Raw genomic sequence first — 13,402 nt, forward strand, 5'->3', positions numbered from 1 at the left:
AATGAACGACAGAGGAGGAAATGGGACGGGAATCTGGACGCTTTGTGATTGGCTACTATCGGTTGACGTCACCTCCGCTGTGACGTGATGCACCCATTCATAAAAAAAAAAAGGAAAAAAGAGAAACAATCCTGAAGAGAAACACTCAGAGAGAAGGAGAGTGAAAGAAAGAGGTGACCGGACTGTGCGTAAAGAGTAGTGCGGTTACAATGCACGAGATCATGTGCGCATAGAGGAGAGGCGCAAAGGGAATCCACCGCAGGATCCAAGCACCTTCTCCAGGTTTGGAGGGCGGTGGGGGGGACACAGAAAGAGAGACAGAGAGAGAGAGAGCGAGAGAGAGAGGAGATCGGCGACAGTCAATCTTAGACACAGCAGCCTGAAACGACTTGCGATGGAGGAACTGTGCGAGATGGACTGCACGGTGCTGAAGCGGCTCCTAAAGGACGACAGCGCCAAGTGCCTGCTGCTGGACTGCCGCTCCTTCCTCGCCTTCAGCGCGGGGCACATCCGCGGCGCTGTCAACGCCCGCTGCAACACCATCGTGCGCCGCAGAGCTAAGGGCTCCGTGCTGAGCCTGGACCAGGTACTGGCCGGGGACGAGGAGGTCCGGGGCCGCTTCCGCTCCGGGATGTACTCCGCCGTGGTGCTGTATGACGAGAGGACCCCGGACTCGGACACGGTGAAGGAGGACAGCACGGTAACCCTGGTGCTCAACGCGCTGACCAGGGACTCCTCCGGCACAAACATATACCTGCTGAAAGGTAAATGTGCTTCATTATTACATTTGGCTCAACTACAGCATGTAATACTGGTAAAATACCAGTAGCACCAGTATGGTGGTTAAATTCAGATGCAGCCTCAGTAGCTCCACTGAAGAACTGAATTGTAATTTTACTGATGAACTGTGGTTTATTCTTGGATTATAATACTAATATTGGAAAGTAAATAATACAAATAACAAGTACATTAGTGTTCCCTATTACGCCGTGAGGCTACTGATGGTAAGACAAATAATTTATTTGAGTATTATTCAGCCTTAAGAATGGGAAGCACCAGGCTACAATAAACCCTTTATTTAGTCTCTAATGCTCTTATGACCAAATGCTAAAAATGTTTCTTCTTGAATGAGCCTTAAAAAAATATTCACAACGATAAAATAATAATAACTGTACACTTATGTGAAAGATTATAATTTAATAGAGGTTTTAAAGGTAATAATAATAATAATAGCTTCAAATTACATTAATAGCCTAGTTTCTAAGGATATGCTACCTACCCCCAAATGTGGGTCACTGCTCATTTTATTTTTCAACCTACATAATCTTATTTTATTGCCTCAATAAAGATACTGAATATTGTTTTGTAACTGCTCATTATCTTATAAACCTGAGATTGAAAGCAAACGCCTGCTCTATGCACATTTTTACTTTTTATTTTTTCTTACAATACATACACTCACTCAGTCACTCACAGCTACACACATTCACACACAGTCAGACCAATGGCTGTGAGCTGAGTGAATGAGGTAATGCTGATGTGTAGAAGCCACTTCTAATCAGAGGGACTTACAAGACACTAATGATCATTTCAGAAAAGAGTCCGCCTTGTGTAAATCACTGATGGGAAGCAGAAAAGTCTAAAAATCAACACCCGATTTGCCCACCAGACTATATTTAGACTGCAGGAAAAATCTGAAAGCCAAAGCTGCTGCAAGCTGTGGCGCATTCTTTTTTGTGCATCCTAATGACGCAGGCGCCTTGAAGCTCAGGAGTGTATGTATGTAGATTATAAAGATGACATTTCCCAGTTAATCTGATTTGATCCCCGAGGTGCAGAGAGCAGTGGTCAGCATGCACATTTATAAAAAATAAAAAAAGTAAAGGGATGATGAAATTGTTTCCAAATCCACAACAGTAGACACAGAACAGAGTAGGTCAGGGGTCAGTCTAACAGACTTTACCGATTCACTGTATGCAGAGGAGAAAATCCTGGTGCAGATTGTGTGGGAATGTTAATGTGGGCCACCATGCTTCCTTTTTCCTTAAGTATGCCTACGTAGTGTGTTTTATGCATATAGAGCCCAAACATGACGTTTCTGTCTGTGGTGTCCAGTAGTGAATTTAATCTCATATGGTTTACTCCGACATTGCTTCAAATGTACTGCATCATTATTTTTGGTATACTACAGTCATTTCCTACAGCAAAACACTGCATATGATCTAATCCATTTGAAATTGGTGTCTCTTTTTTTTTTACAGGTGGATATGACAGGTTTTTCTCAGAATACCCAGAGTTTTGTTTAAAGACCAAATCCTTACCAACCCTCACCAGCCAGTCAAGCATCGACTCTGCCTGCTCGTCTTGTGGGACACCACACCACGATCAGGTAAAGCACAACACAAGATGAGTGAGGGCAGACCAACCTGAACTCAAACTTTATCCACCTTTTCTTTATTTTATTGTTTTTACTTTTAAAAAAAAAAAAAATTGTTTTTACTTCTTCTGTGACAGGTTCTCATTTACATTTAATTTGCCTTGTCTGGTTTTATTTCTTTTGTAAAGTACTTTGCAACATTAAGAAAAGTGCTATACAAATAAAAGTTTATTATCATTAGATTATATTATTTCAGGTTGAAAAGAGAGCTTTTAAAAGCATAATTAACATCCTCCGGTGTCAAACTAGTGTAGGTCACGTGTAAAGCAGCTTCTGAACATGTGCAGCCAATTATTAAAACTGAAAATAATGAGTGTTTTCATTCATAAAATAATCACAAATGCCTATCACATGTCACCAGACCAAAAGCCAATGTCTTGACTTTGCTCACTTGGACTAACAGCATTCAGTGTATAAGATGTAAAAATATGTAACAGAAAAAAAAATCAAGAAATTTTATTTTTGTTAAATAAATGATTAAAATTGATAACCCATATTTAGTATTTAAATATTTATTAATGTCCCATTAGCTAAATAATCAATTAAAAGGCTGTTTTGACTTATTAACCTGTAAAAGTTGCCTCCACTTTCACACACTCACATTTAGAGCTACTGAGTGCAAACACTGGAGGATATTTGCCTTGTTCAACCGAACTCTACTGTTGTTCACATTCAACCACATTATCCCACCCAGTGTGGGAATTTAAACCAGAGAATGTGTAGTTACAGACTTGTTTCTTCTGTCTGTAGGCCATGCTAGAGAAATCAACATAAACTGATAGGAACATTTGCTGAAATCCACTTCTTGTTTAAATTCGTTTTTTGTCTTCACCTCTGAGTCACCTCTCCGTCACTTCCTGTGACCCCGGTGGCCTCGTTTTGTTGGTCGATCTGCTGCTCGAGCCTGCAGTTTTTGTGCAGTGCTCAAAGTCACATGTGGTTTGGGTTTAATTCCCCCGGAACGCATGAAGAGACGGACGCAGACAATTCAGCCTCTGTATGTTTTTCTAAGGAAAAGGCTTGACAGTCTCTGCCTCACTGTCGGGTGGGAGTTTTAATGCAAAGAGTACTGTAGCTTCCTGTTGCAGTATTGATATGATGGACTGGGTAAAAGCTAGTTGAGTATCTCGCTTGTATTTTTCCCCATCACCCTCCACCCCCCTCCTCACATTACATCTCTTAGCAGTATCGATCATTTCCTGACGCTGTGTCAGTACTGAGGTCGTCAGCGGCAGTGACATAAACAGACACAGCCCTCGTCAATAAGTCTCACTACCGGTATAGACCGCCAACAGCCTGACCTCTCAGATATAGTGAAAGGGAAAACAAATCATTGACTCTGACAGATATGGTTCAAAATAAACATAAACTGGCCCAAAATTGCATTAATAAACACAGGGATTTAGTTGCTCTTTATGTAGTGAAGACTAGAATATTATAATAAATAATAATAATAAATGTGTAATATGTAATGCATGTAGTTAAAGTCAAGACACAACTTACACAGATACTAGTGGAACAATCCGAAGCCATAATATTTGTATTAATCATGAAAATGTGTTGTTTTTTGTTTTTTTTAAACCATGAAGGGTTTATGTGTTGCATTGTGAAAGATGATGGCAGTGTCGATGGTGGTTAGGCATGGGGTTAGAAATTTAAATGTTACGATCAACAATTCATATTTTTAACCAACACTCAACAAAACTAGAAAGGACAAACACATTTTGACCTTTTTTATGTTCCTTGAGACACTGTTCCAGGATGTGTGTGTAACAATCCTTCATGTACTCGGTCAGTCAGTGCCATGCCAGTAGAACTGACTTTCTGAGGAAATCTTGCTATGGAGCATGTTTTCGTCAGAAGAACAATTTTTTTCGACTGATAAAGATTCATCACAGAAAAATGACAATGTTTCCCAATAGAAGAATGAGAGAATGCAGTGAATACAAATCGCCAAGAAAAGGCTGTCGTACATTCGTGTACTGATACGTGAAAAGACATGCTGATATTTCCATATGAAGTCTATTGTTGAAAGATGTTCATACAGTTCAGTTTGTCAGATGCTCGGCTCATACAGTGAGTTGTGTTTCCGTAGGTGGAAATAACTTGGCTTGAGACAGAAACTAACAAACTAAATGGCCCATATCAAATGACTCTGCATTAATTACACAGATAATAAGCTGCCCCTGTCTGATGATAAGTGTGGCTAATGTGATTAACAAAATATTTAAGGTCATGCTTATACTGAAGTCATCTGGCCTCCGCTGCTCACTGACACAGTGAATTCTTTGTCTTATCCCCGAAGCTGTTTTTCATTTGAGTAAATTCTCATTAACATGGCTCTCCGAGCTGATTGGGTCAGGAGATGTTTCTTTATGGAATCACCCAATGAATGAAGACTTACTTCAGGACTGACTGAATTAATTATGAACATACTCCCTCAGCCAAAGAAATAATTGATTAACCCTTGCCCTCCCTTCTGTCCTTTGATCCAGGGCGGTCCAGTCGAGATCCTCCCGTTCCTCTACCTTGGCAGCGCCCTCCACGCCTCAAAGAAGGAGGTTTTGGACGGCATAGGAATCTCCGCCTTGCTGAACGTGTCGGCCGACTGTCCTAACCACTTCGAGGGGGCGTACCAGTACAAATGTATCCCTGTGGAGGACAACCATAAAGAGGACATCAGCTGCTGGTTCCTGGAAGCTATTGAGTTCATAGGTCAGTGAGTAAGCATGTGTGATGTGTGTGTGTTTATTTGTGGTTATCCCATGGTGGGAAACCACACATAGAAGTTTACTTCAGGCGATAGCATATTTTGTGCTTTTTGGGTTTTGTTTTTAGGTCACATCACTTTTAGGTTTGTTGATTTTTTTCATTTTTATTTTGGAACAAGCTGTTGCAGTGTCTGCTTGTAGACGTGAAATATCTTTTTAATATTAATAGAAAAACATATGAAGGTCTACAATTTACAATTATTTTCATTAACAATTAATCTGCAGATTATTTTCTCAATTAATTGATTGTCTATACAACAGCAGAAAATTTTGAAAAATGCACATCACAATTTTTTAGAGCAGAAGGTAATGATATCACATGTGTACGATATTTAAGTTAATATAATGCAAGAACAGGAAAAGCAGCAAAATCGTTAAAAAAAATCATTTTAGAGGCTGAAACCATTAAATGTTTGTTAGTTGTTCTTGAAAATTGACACAATGGTTGCAGATTAATTTTCTTTCGATTGACTAATCCACTAATGGCAGGCCTAGACATGTTTACTTTGACTAATCACTTGTCAGTTAAACAGTGTGGGTGGGACTGTGAAGTCCTGTCTTCCTTTGGATTTTCTGTTGAGGTAGTTTGGGTTTTAGTCATAGTGGCTCATTACTGCTCATGTTAACTAAACAGTCCTCTTCTTCTGTTAATCTCAACCCGACCGGAAATGTAAAAGCGCTTCACTTCTCGTCTGGAGTCTGAGAATTATTCAGAGAGCTGCAGTGGACAAGCTTTCAGGCCAATGATGACAAATCAGACATTTATTCAATGAAAAGTGTCGCAAATCATTATTTCCAAGCAGCCCTTTATCACTCACATCTCAGCAGACCTAAAAAAGAACAAAACTACCAAAATCTAATCAGATGAATCTGTTACAGAGCTAAATGACGTAATACACTGTGTGTGTGTGTGTGTGTGTGTGTGTGTGTGTGTGTGTGTGTGTGTGTGTGGGAGGAACCGGACAGACGGCCGGGGGGGAATTATTGCATTTAAAATGATAAAATATTACACTCTATCATTTCTCTGCAGCATGAGTTCAGATATGTGTTTGTGTATATAATATAGGCAAGTGTGAGCTTTGCTTTTGCTTTGCATATCCATGCTGTGTGTAGACATTGTGTGTGTGTGTGTGTGGGTGTGGGTGTGTGTGTGGTTCTGTGCTGTGAGTGTGTGTTTGTGAGTGTGCACTCTGATGTGTGTGAGTAGGTACTGGTATGCGTCATAGTTAGCTGCTGTGGGACCAGGGTCTGACTCATCCACTGTTACCGGGTGAACAGACGCTGTGGTGGAGTTACCTGAAATCTGTGCGTGTGTGTGTGTGTGTGTGTTTGTGTGTGAGAAAGAGAGAAATTAAGAAAGAAAAAAAAATGCAGACATCCGAGAAGCAGAGAAAGACACAAAGAGTGAAGATAGGGGAGGTAGCAATCAAGCATCTGTGCTTAGAGAAATGGCAGCAAACAGTCTTCGATCTTAATTTTGCTCATGTGCCAGCGAGGTAATGAAGTGATCTGGAATCAAAGCAGTAATTTTATATTCAAACATCGGAAAAGCCAGCAGTGGTGGAAAATTAGATTAAATTCTTCAACATGAAAAAACAATAAATTAAGTCCCTCCATTATCTTCTTTATATTGTGTGCTTCTAATTTCCTGCAGGCCGCCACACAGGCTGGAGGACATTACCAGTACTGTCCCAACTAATCATGCAAACGGAAGATGCAATTCAGAAAATTGAGTTACTGTAAATTCTTTAATCAGACTATTACCTACAAATGGTTGTTCACAGTAATGAAGTAATGGCGTGCTTCTAAACATACTGAAAGAGGCAGACATAAATAGGACAGGGAAGGAAGTGTGAAAGAAGGGATGATGACTCAAATTTTTTTTTTTGCTCTTGCATGGTTCAGTTAAATGTGATTTGCTGCTTTCTCACGTTGAAGCTCGTTCTCAATTTGACTACACAGAAAGGGGAAGGAAGGCATGAAAGTGTTGAGGAAAGGAAGTGAGGCAAAGCGTCGTTGTATTTCTGTTGTGTTTAAAGTACTTGGTGGCTGTTAAAAATGCACATTTAGGATGATATTTTTTTCTTTTACCATAATTATTAAGAGTCATAGTGATAAACTTTTTTTTTCTTTTAATCTTTTTGTGAAAAACTCTCTGTGCTCTCTGAACAGTCTGTTGCCGTCAGAGTTCGAATGGCGTCTTCTTCAACTGGAAAAAATTAACTGAATGAACTGCTACAAACTTGCTTGGAGCCATATTGCTCAGAGATAAAATACACATTCAGATCAGTTCACTTTCATTGTCCATGATGGAAATGTGAGCTTGTGGCAAACCACCATGAAAGCACCATTACAACAACAATTGAAAAACAAGACTGAGCCTGCATGCTAGCCCCTCTGTAAGGGTTTACATCTAGGCAGAGTTTTATTACAATTCATCCTGAGGGGGACATGAAAGTCTGAACCATCCCACAGTTTGAGATGAGATATTTGACTCGAAACCACAAATGTCAACCTCAAGGTGGTGCTAGAGGAAAACTCCGGGGAACAACAGTCATTAGGGTTCATACTCTGGGGACCATGAATGTATTAAAAATGTGGTACCATTTAACAGATTTTGAGATATTTCATTTAAGTCAGAGAGGAAATAAAGAACAGAGATTTTTACATTGTCATTACATTTACATTGTCCATGGAAACCTCTGACCTCTGACCCGCCCCCTCTCTTCTCAGATTCAGTACGGGACTCGAGTGGGCGAGTGCTGGTCCACTGTCAAGCAGGCATCTCCCGCTCCGCCACCATCTGCCTGGCCTACCTGATGAAGAGAAAGCGTGTACGTCTGGATGAAGCCTTTGAGTTTGTGCGCCGGCGCCGCAGCATCATCTCTCCCAACTTCAGCTTCATGGGCCAGTTGCTGCAGTTCGAATCACAGCTCCTCGCCACCTCTTGTGCCGCTGAGGCAGCTGCCACGGCAAGCCCGCTACTGGGACCCAAGTCTTCAGTAGCGACCGCCTCGACGACGGCCACACCCACCTCTCCGTTCATTTTCAACTTCCCTGTCTCTGTGGTCAACTCCGCCTACCTGCACCACAGCCCAATCACAACCTCACCCGGCTGCTGATGGACAGCCAATCACTCACAGCCTTCCCCTGACAAACTATTTGAGCACAGACTGGGCTGGTATTGGCTGGAAGAGCTGTCAGTCTTACTGACCGCCGCAGTATGTATATGCTTCCAGGGTGGAGAGTTGAGAAGCGTCATGGTGCCTGATTAAAAACTCAAAGACTGAAAAAAGAAAAAACTTTTTAAAGTTCAGAAACCAGCCAACGCTCCGTCCATTTTAACATGAGATTTATTCAAACTGACCAAAAATTAACTGGCTTTCAGAACTTGTTTCAGTAAACACGTTTGGAGGGAGTGTTGGACTGATGTTTACTGAAGATACACCCTCTTCCTTGACAAAAAAAAAAAAAAAAAAAAAAAAACGCACAGAGGTACACTGACACACAAACACAGACACAGAGAGGCATGAGCAGCAGCAAACACTCTTTTTCTCTTTCTCTCTGCCTCACACACACACACACACACACACACACACACACATTCATGACTACCAACTGAATAAGCTCAGTATGAAGACAGGGTTCGTTGCTATGGAGACGACAGGTCTTTAGGAGAGGAGATGGACACAGGAAGGAAGGAGGAATTTTAAGCACTCGCTCTTTCCCCTTTGGGTGTCCCTCCTGTTGCCAGACAAAAGAGATGGATGGAAAAAAGAGGGGAGGAGACGGTGATAGAAAGCAGGAGCCTCTTCAGTGACAGGTGCTCTGCCGGCAATCCGACCGGAGCTTCCTGTCTTTCATACGTCCTCTTCCTCTCTCTGCCCCCCCAACACCTTCCTCCCCTCTCATCTCCTTTTCATCCTTTTATATTCCTCCCTCCTTTCCTCCTCCTCCTCGTCTTCTCATCTCTACCTCTCATCTTCACCCTGTCCGCCCACTCTCCTCTGCTCCTCATCTCTTCACTGAAGAGGCTAAATAAATAAAATAAGATGCCAAATAAAGGCCAGGGCCCTTGTAAATGGACTGGGAAACCCCACTGCAGCCCCCTGATACACCCCTGATAGGAAACTCCCTTTGCTACATCACAAAAACGTTGTATTGGATGAAACAGCTGAAGGAAAAAGACATAAGAAAATGTGTTGTGTCTGGGACATTTTCATTGTCTTTTAGATCAGATGCAAACTTTAGAGCATATTGGCCCTGGATGAGAGCTACTTAAAGGACCATGCTGGAAGCTTTGTATCTTTTAAGTCATTATAAGTCATGTATTCTTTACTGTTGACCATCTTCCAAAACATACGCAACTTTAAAGACACTGGTTTCAGTTCTTTTCAGCAAGTTTATTTTCTTAGCGTGCTCAAATGAACTGAAAAAACACTGGCTATTGGATGGGATGCTTTGAAAAATGGTAAATTTTTTTAGGTAATGGGCTAAAATGTGCACCACCAGTGAATGGTCCCTTAAGATGTTTGTGCCTTGTACATAAAGGTATTCTGTGGATTTAGGCATCCTTGGATTTGCCAGGGACAGCTTTTTTTTTTTTTAGCTGCTAGAAAGCAGGCTGCTGAATGTTAGTCAAAGAATCTCAGCATTTCAGCATAGCAGTACAGAAGTGCAGCTTCTTTCTTCATGTTTACACAAACACACACACACACACACACACACACACACACACGCAGTATACACTGTACATGTTAAAATAATGAGTGAAATAATGAGAATTAGATTTAAAAAAATAGACATTTGTGAAGAACTCAGGTTATTTTAAACACATTACAGAAATAATCCTACGACCATTTCGGGTTCCTAATCATTTAAAATGGATATCCTGACATTTTTGAGCAAATTGGATTGCAATACTTTCTCTCTTAGATATTATATCTTTTGATGTTTTCACAGATCCACCATAGATTTTTAAAGACCATCCATCAAGTTGTGGGTCTCTTCTTACCAAACATTAGCGACCCTCATTGTTCTTCCTCATGACACCAGTTAGAGAAAGATTTTAAGCTTTGACCTTTGAGGCTATAATCCAATAACAAGAAGTTGTCCCAAACATTTATCTCATTCAGTGTGTGTCTGTACAACACAACAACTGTAACATTTCTCTGTTTTTGAAGATTGTACACAGTTCTCTCTGTAGCACTTTGACGTCATGCAATACTCTACTTACAATCCATTCACAAAAATCAAGAGTTGCAGTGACTTTTCAGGACGTCACATTCTAACATCACATCAAGTCTCCATAATATCACAATTAAAGACAATGATTTTATTGCTTCTGATTTTGACCAGGCTAAGCTCTACACTCTGTGCTAGACATCCAAAGGCACAAAGTCCCATAGTTGCTTTTATACCCAAGTCCTGATGTACATGCACAAAACACACAGCAGGCAAATACACACACACACACACACACACACACACACACACACACACACACACACACACACACACACACACACATACAAACACACGGTTTCAAAGAAAACAAACCTTTTTCTGTTTTTGAAGATTGTCGGCACCTATCTCTGTAGCACTTTGAAGTGATGCAATACTGTATTTATAATTTATGATTGATTTGCACATCATGGTGATGTTAGACTGATTAGACTTTACATAAAGACATTTTGTCCATGTAGAGATAGAGAGAGAGAGAGAGAGAGAGAGAGAAGAGAGTGAAAAACGCAATACTTTGTACACATCTGTGTGGTCTGTACATGTCTGTCTGTCAGTCAGCCCGTCTGCCTCTCTGTGTTAGTCCATCTGTCTAGATTGTCTCTCTGTCTGGTCAATGCTGTTTACCCATCATGGCAATATCAATCCTCCACTTGGACATTTATATATATAAAAAAAAAAAAACTTTCCCTCAATTTTATTGTGGAATGAATGATCTGTGCATTTATTTATTACTGAAGATCCACTGTTGAATAAACAATGTTCTTAATGAAGTTGTATACATGTTCTTTGTATTAACTGAATAGATCTTTTTTATATGAATCATCTCACCAACATAACAACTTGACATCATAAATGGCATCCTGGGGAATGTAGGAATTTAAAAAAAATCATGCACACAGGTAAAAGTGCAGTAGATAATGCAGGTTTAGCGAATTTGGGATCCAAAAGGGAAAAAACTGAACTGAATTACAATACAATATCACTGCCATAATGACTGCCTTTGCATGGCAAAGATTAAGAAACAGATTTTAGATGAAAAGGTTCAATAAAAATTATATGTAAGAGGTAAAATAATGGGTAATAAAAATAGTATATATAGGTAAAAAAAAGTCAGGTGTTTGAAAGTCTCCCCACAGTTACAGAGCTATAGCTTTGATTTCAACATTCCAGGAGTTCATTTAGTAGGTTTGGAAATAGAAAAAACAACAGCAATAAAATCCAAGTTTACAAGTACTGCAACTGCTAATGGGTTTCCCTGCTGATATCTCTACAGCCATATGCAGGTAGCTCGCCAATTGTGATTTAAATGATAAACAACAACAGGTTCTCTGACAGAAGTCCTTTAAATTGTGATAAAATAAGGAAGCTGTGAACAGCATTCTTCATTTGTGTGTTAACAAACGTGCTTTCTTGCCACAGAAAGCTTAAAGAAAGTTTAAGCCTGCAGCACCATCCAGTGGTGAGTACATGTACTTGTCCTCATTCAGCCTATTTCAGCTGACATGAAAAAAAAAACATGGCACAGGTATGGGTGTGATTCCAAGTTAGGTCACCACAGCCTCAGTGATTCACGGTACTTGCCCTCGTACTTCCTTGTCCCCAGAACTCATTTGTTATCCAAAATACTTCTTTGATTATTTGCCTGCCTGCCTTCTCACTCCTCAACCAATCCAACCAACAAAGGCAATGATTACTAGCCAATCAGAGGCAGAGTGGGGCGGGTCATGTCAACTCTATGGTAGAATTCCTGAATTTGCGTCCTGCAGCTGTAGCATTGACAGCTAATTGAAGTGTTATATCATAATGGCGCATAAACGCATTTTACTTTTTTTTTTTGGCAAACCACCAGCTAAAAAGAGTCCAACTAAAGTCCAGCCTGCCCAGGACAGCAGCTCGACCAGCACTCCATCGCTTTCGTTTGGTTTTACTTTTGTGTCTGAGACGGAGACCGCCTGCCACAGCACCGACCGGAGTATCAACCCTAACACCGCCACCAATGAGGGGCCTGCTGCTACCAGGTGTCGGGCTAGGAATGACTTGGTAGTAGTTGAAGAGCCTTCCCAGCCATTGAACTTCAATTTCCCAGCTACACGTTCTGGTAAAGAAACTTTCAGCCGCATATTACAACTTGGTTTCCTAAATAGAAATGGCTTCATTATGTGGCGGAGAGAGATCAGGTTGTGTGTAGAGCGGGGCGATAAATTGATTATATCGATAAATTAGAATTTATGGTTTAGGATGATGTTTAAAAATGAAAATCAAATTTCACTTTAACATGGGTTAATTATGGTAGGGAACCACCACCGCTTCCCTGAGCTTCCGTAGTTTATAGTAACGCGAGAGTTCTCAGACAAGTGAAATATCAACATAGCAGCATGTGCTATTAAAAGTGAGAAGATCCTTTGTTTTTTATGCGTCGGTTCTCGAGCAAACCACTGTCCGTTGTAAAGTTTGCCAATAGTCTGTGGCAACTTAAAGCAGCACCACGGCTAATTTATTCCAGCATCTCAAACAGAGGGACACAGTTGAGTGGGAGAAGTGTAAGGCACTGCCAGTTGCACAAGACAGCGGCAGCCCTAAAACACCTGCTAAAAAGCAGGTAGTGTTAGCGGAATGCACATGGCTCGTGGAACGTCTGCACGACTACAGCCAGCGGCACTGGCTGATCAAAGCTCTGGGACTGAATGAGTGGACCAGCCTCCAGTGTTTTGGACACAAACTACACAACGCCATCAGTAAATGTCTAAATGACAATGAATAATTGATTTTGAACTGTGCGTAAATCGGGTGTGGTGTAAAAACAAAACTTTATTTTTAGGCCATATCGCCCAGCTCTAGTTTTGTGTTTTGCTTGTATGAAAGCAGTGGGGGAAAAATCTGATTGATGAAGACAATTTTATGGTAAGCAATTGAAAAATTCAAAGAGCACGAGAGATCTAAGTTGCAAACC

At 40.8% G+C, this 13,402-nt stretch overlaps 2 protein-coding genes across 2 annotated transcripts in view; both read left to right on the forward strand.

The window, feature by feature from the left end:
* LOC111655749 (uncharacterized) overlaps positions 1-312 on the forward strand; it is a 41,784-nt gene extending 41,472 nt beyond the window's left edge. The window contains exon 11 of the mRNA XM_087174252.1: positions 13-312. Coding sequence (XP_087030378.1) covers positions 13-48 — 36 coding nt within the window. The 3' untranslated portion in view covers positions 49-312. The remainder of the gene's footprint in view (positions 1-12) is intronic.
* On the forward strand, positions 139-11,222 carry dusp4 (dual specificity phosphatase 4). The gene is made up of 4 exons (XM_023407253.2): positions 139-764; positions 2,262-2,389; positions 4,933-5,152; positions 7,942-11,222. The coding sequence occupies exons 1-4, from the start codon at positions 395-397 to the stop codon at positions 8,328-8,330; spliced, it is 1,107 nt and encodes a 368-aa protein (XP_023263021.1). The 5' UTR covers positions 139-394; the 3' UTR covers positions 8,331-11,222.
* Positions 11,223-13,402: the final 2,180 nt, after the last annotated feature.

Source organism: Seriola lalandi, unplaced genomic scaffold (genome assembly GCF_002814215.2).
Source record: "Seriola lalandi dorsalis isolate HSWRI2012SDOR001 ecotype SW California unplaced genomic scaffold, Sedor1 jcf7180002054332, whole genome shotgun sequence".
NCBI classification, from domain to species: domain Eukaryota; kingdom Metazoa; phylum Chordata; class Actinopteri; order Carangiformes; family Carangidae; genus Seriola; species Seriola lalandi.

What these genes read in the sequence shown, in the direction of transcription:
- dusp4 (XM_023407253.2), top strand. Translation starts at nt 395, where the DNA reads ATGGAGGAACTGTGCGAGATGGACTGCACGGTGCTGAAGCGGCTCCTA. An exon ending in AAACATATACCTGCTGAAAG is followed by an intron (nt 765 to 2,261) that starts GTAAATGTGCTT and finishes TTTTTTTTACAG; the next exon opens with GTGGATATGACAGGTTTTTC. An exon ending in GGAAGCTATTGAGTTCATAG is followed by an intron (nt 5,153 to 7,941) that starts GTCAGTGAGTAA and finishes CTCTCTTCTCAG; the next exon opens with ATTCAGTACGGGACTCGAGT.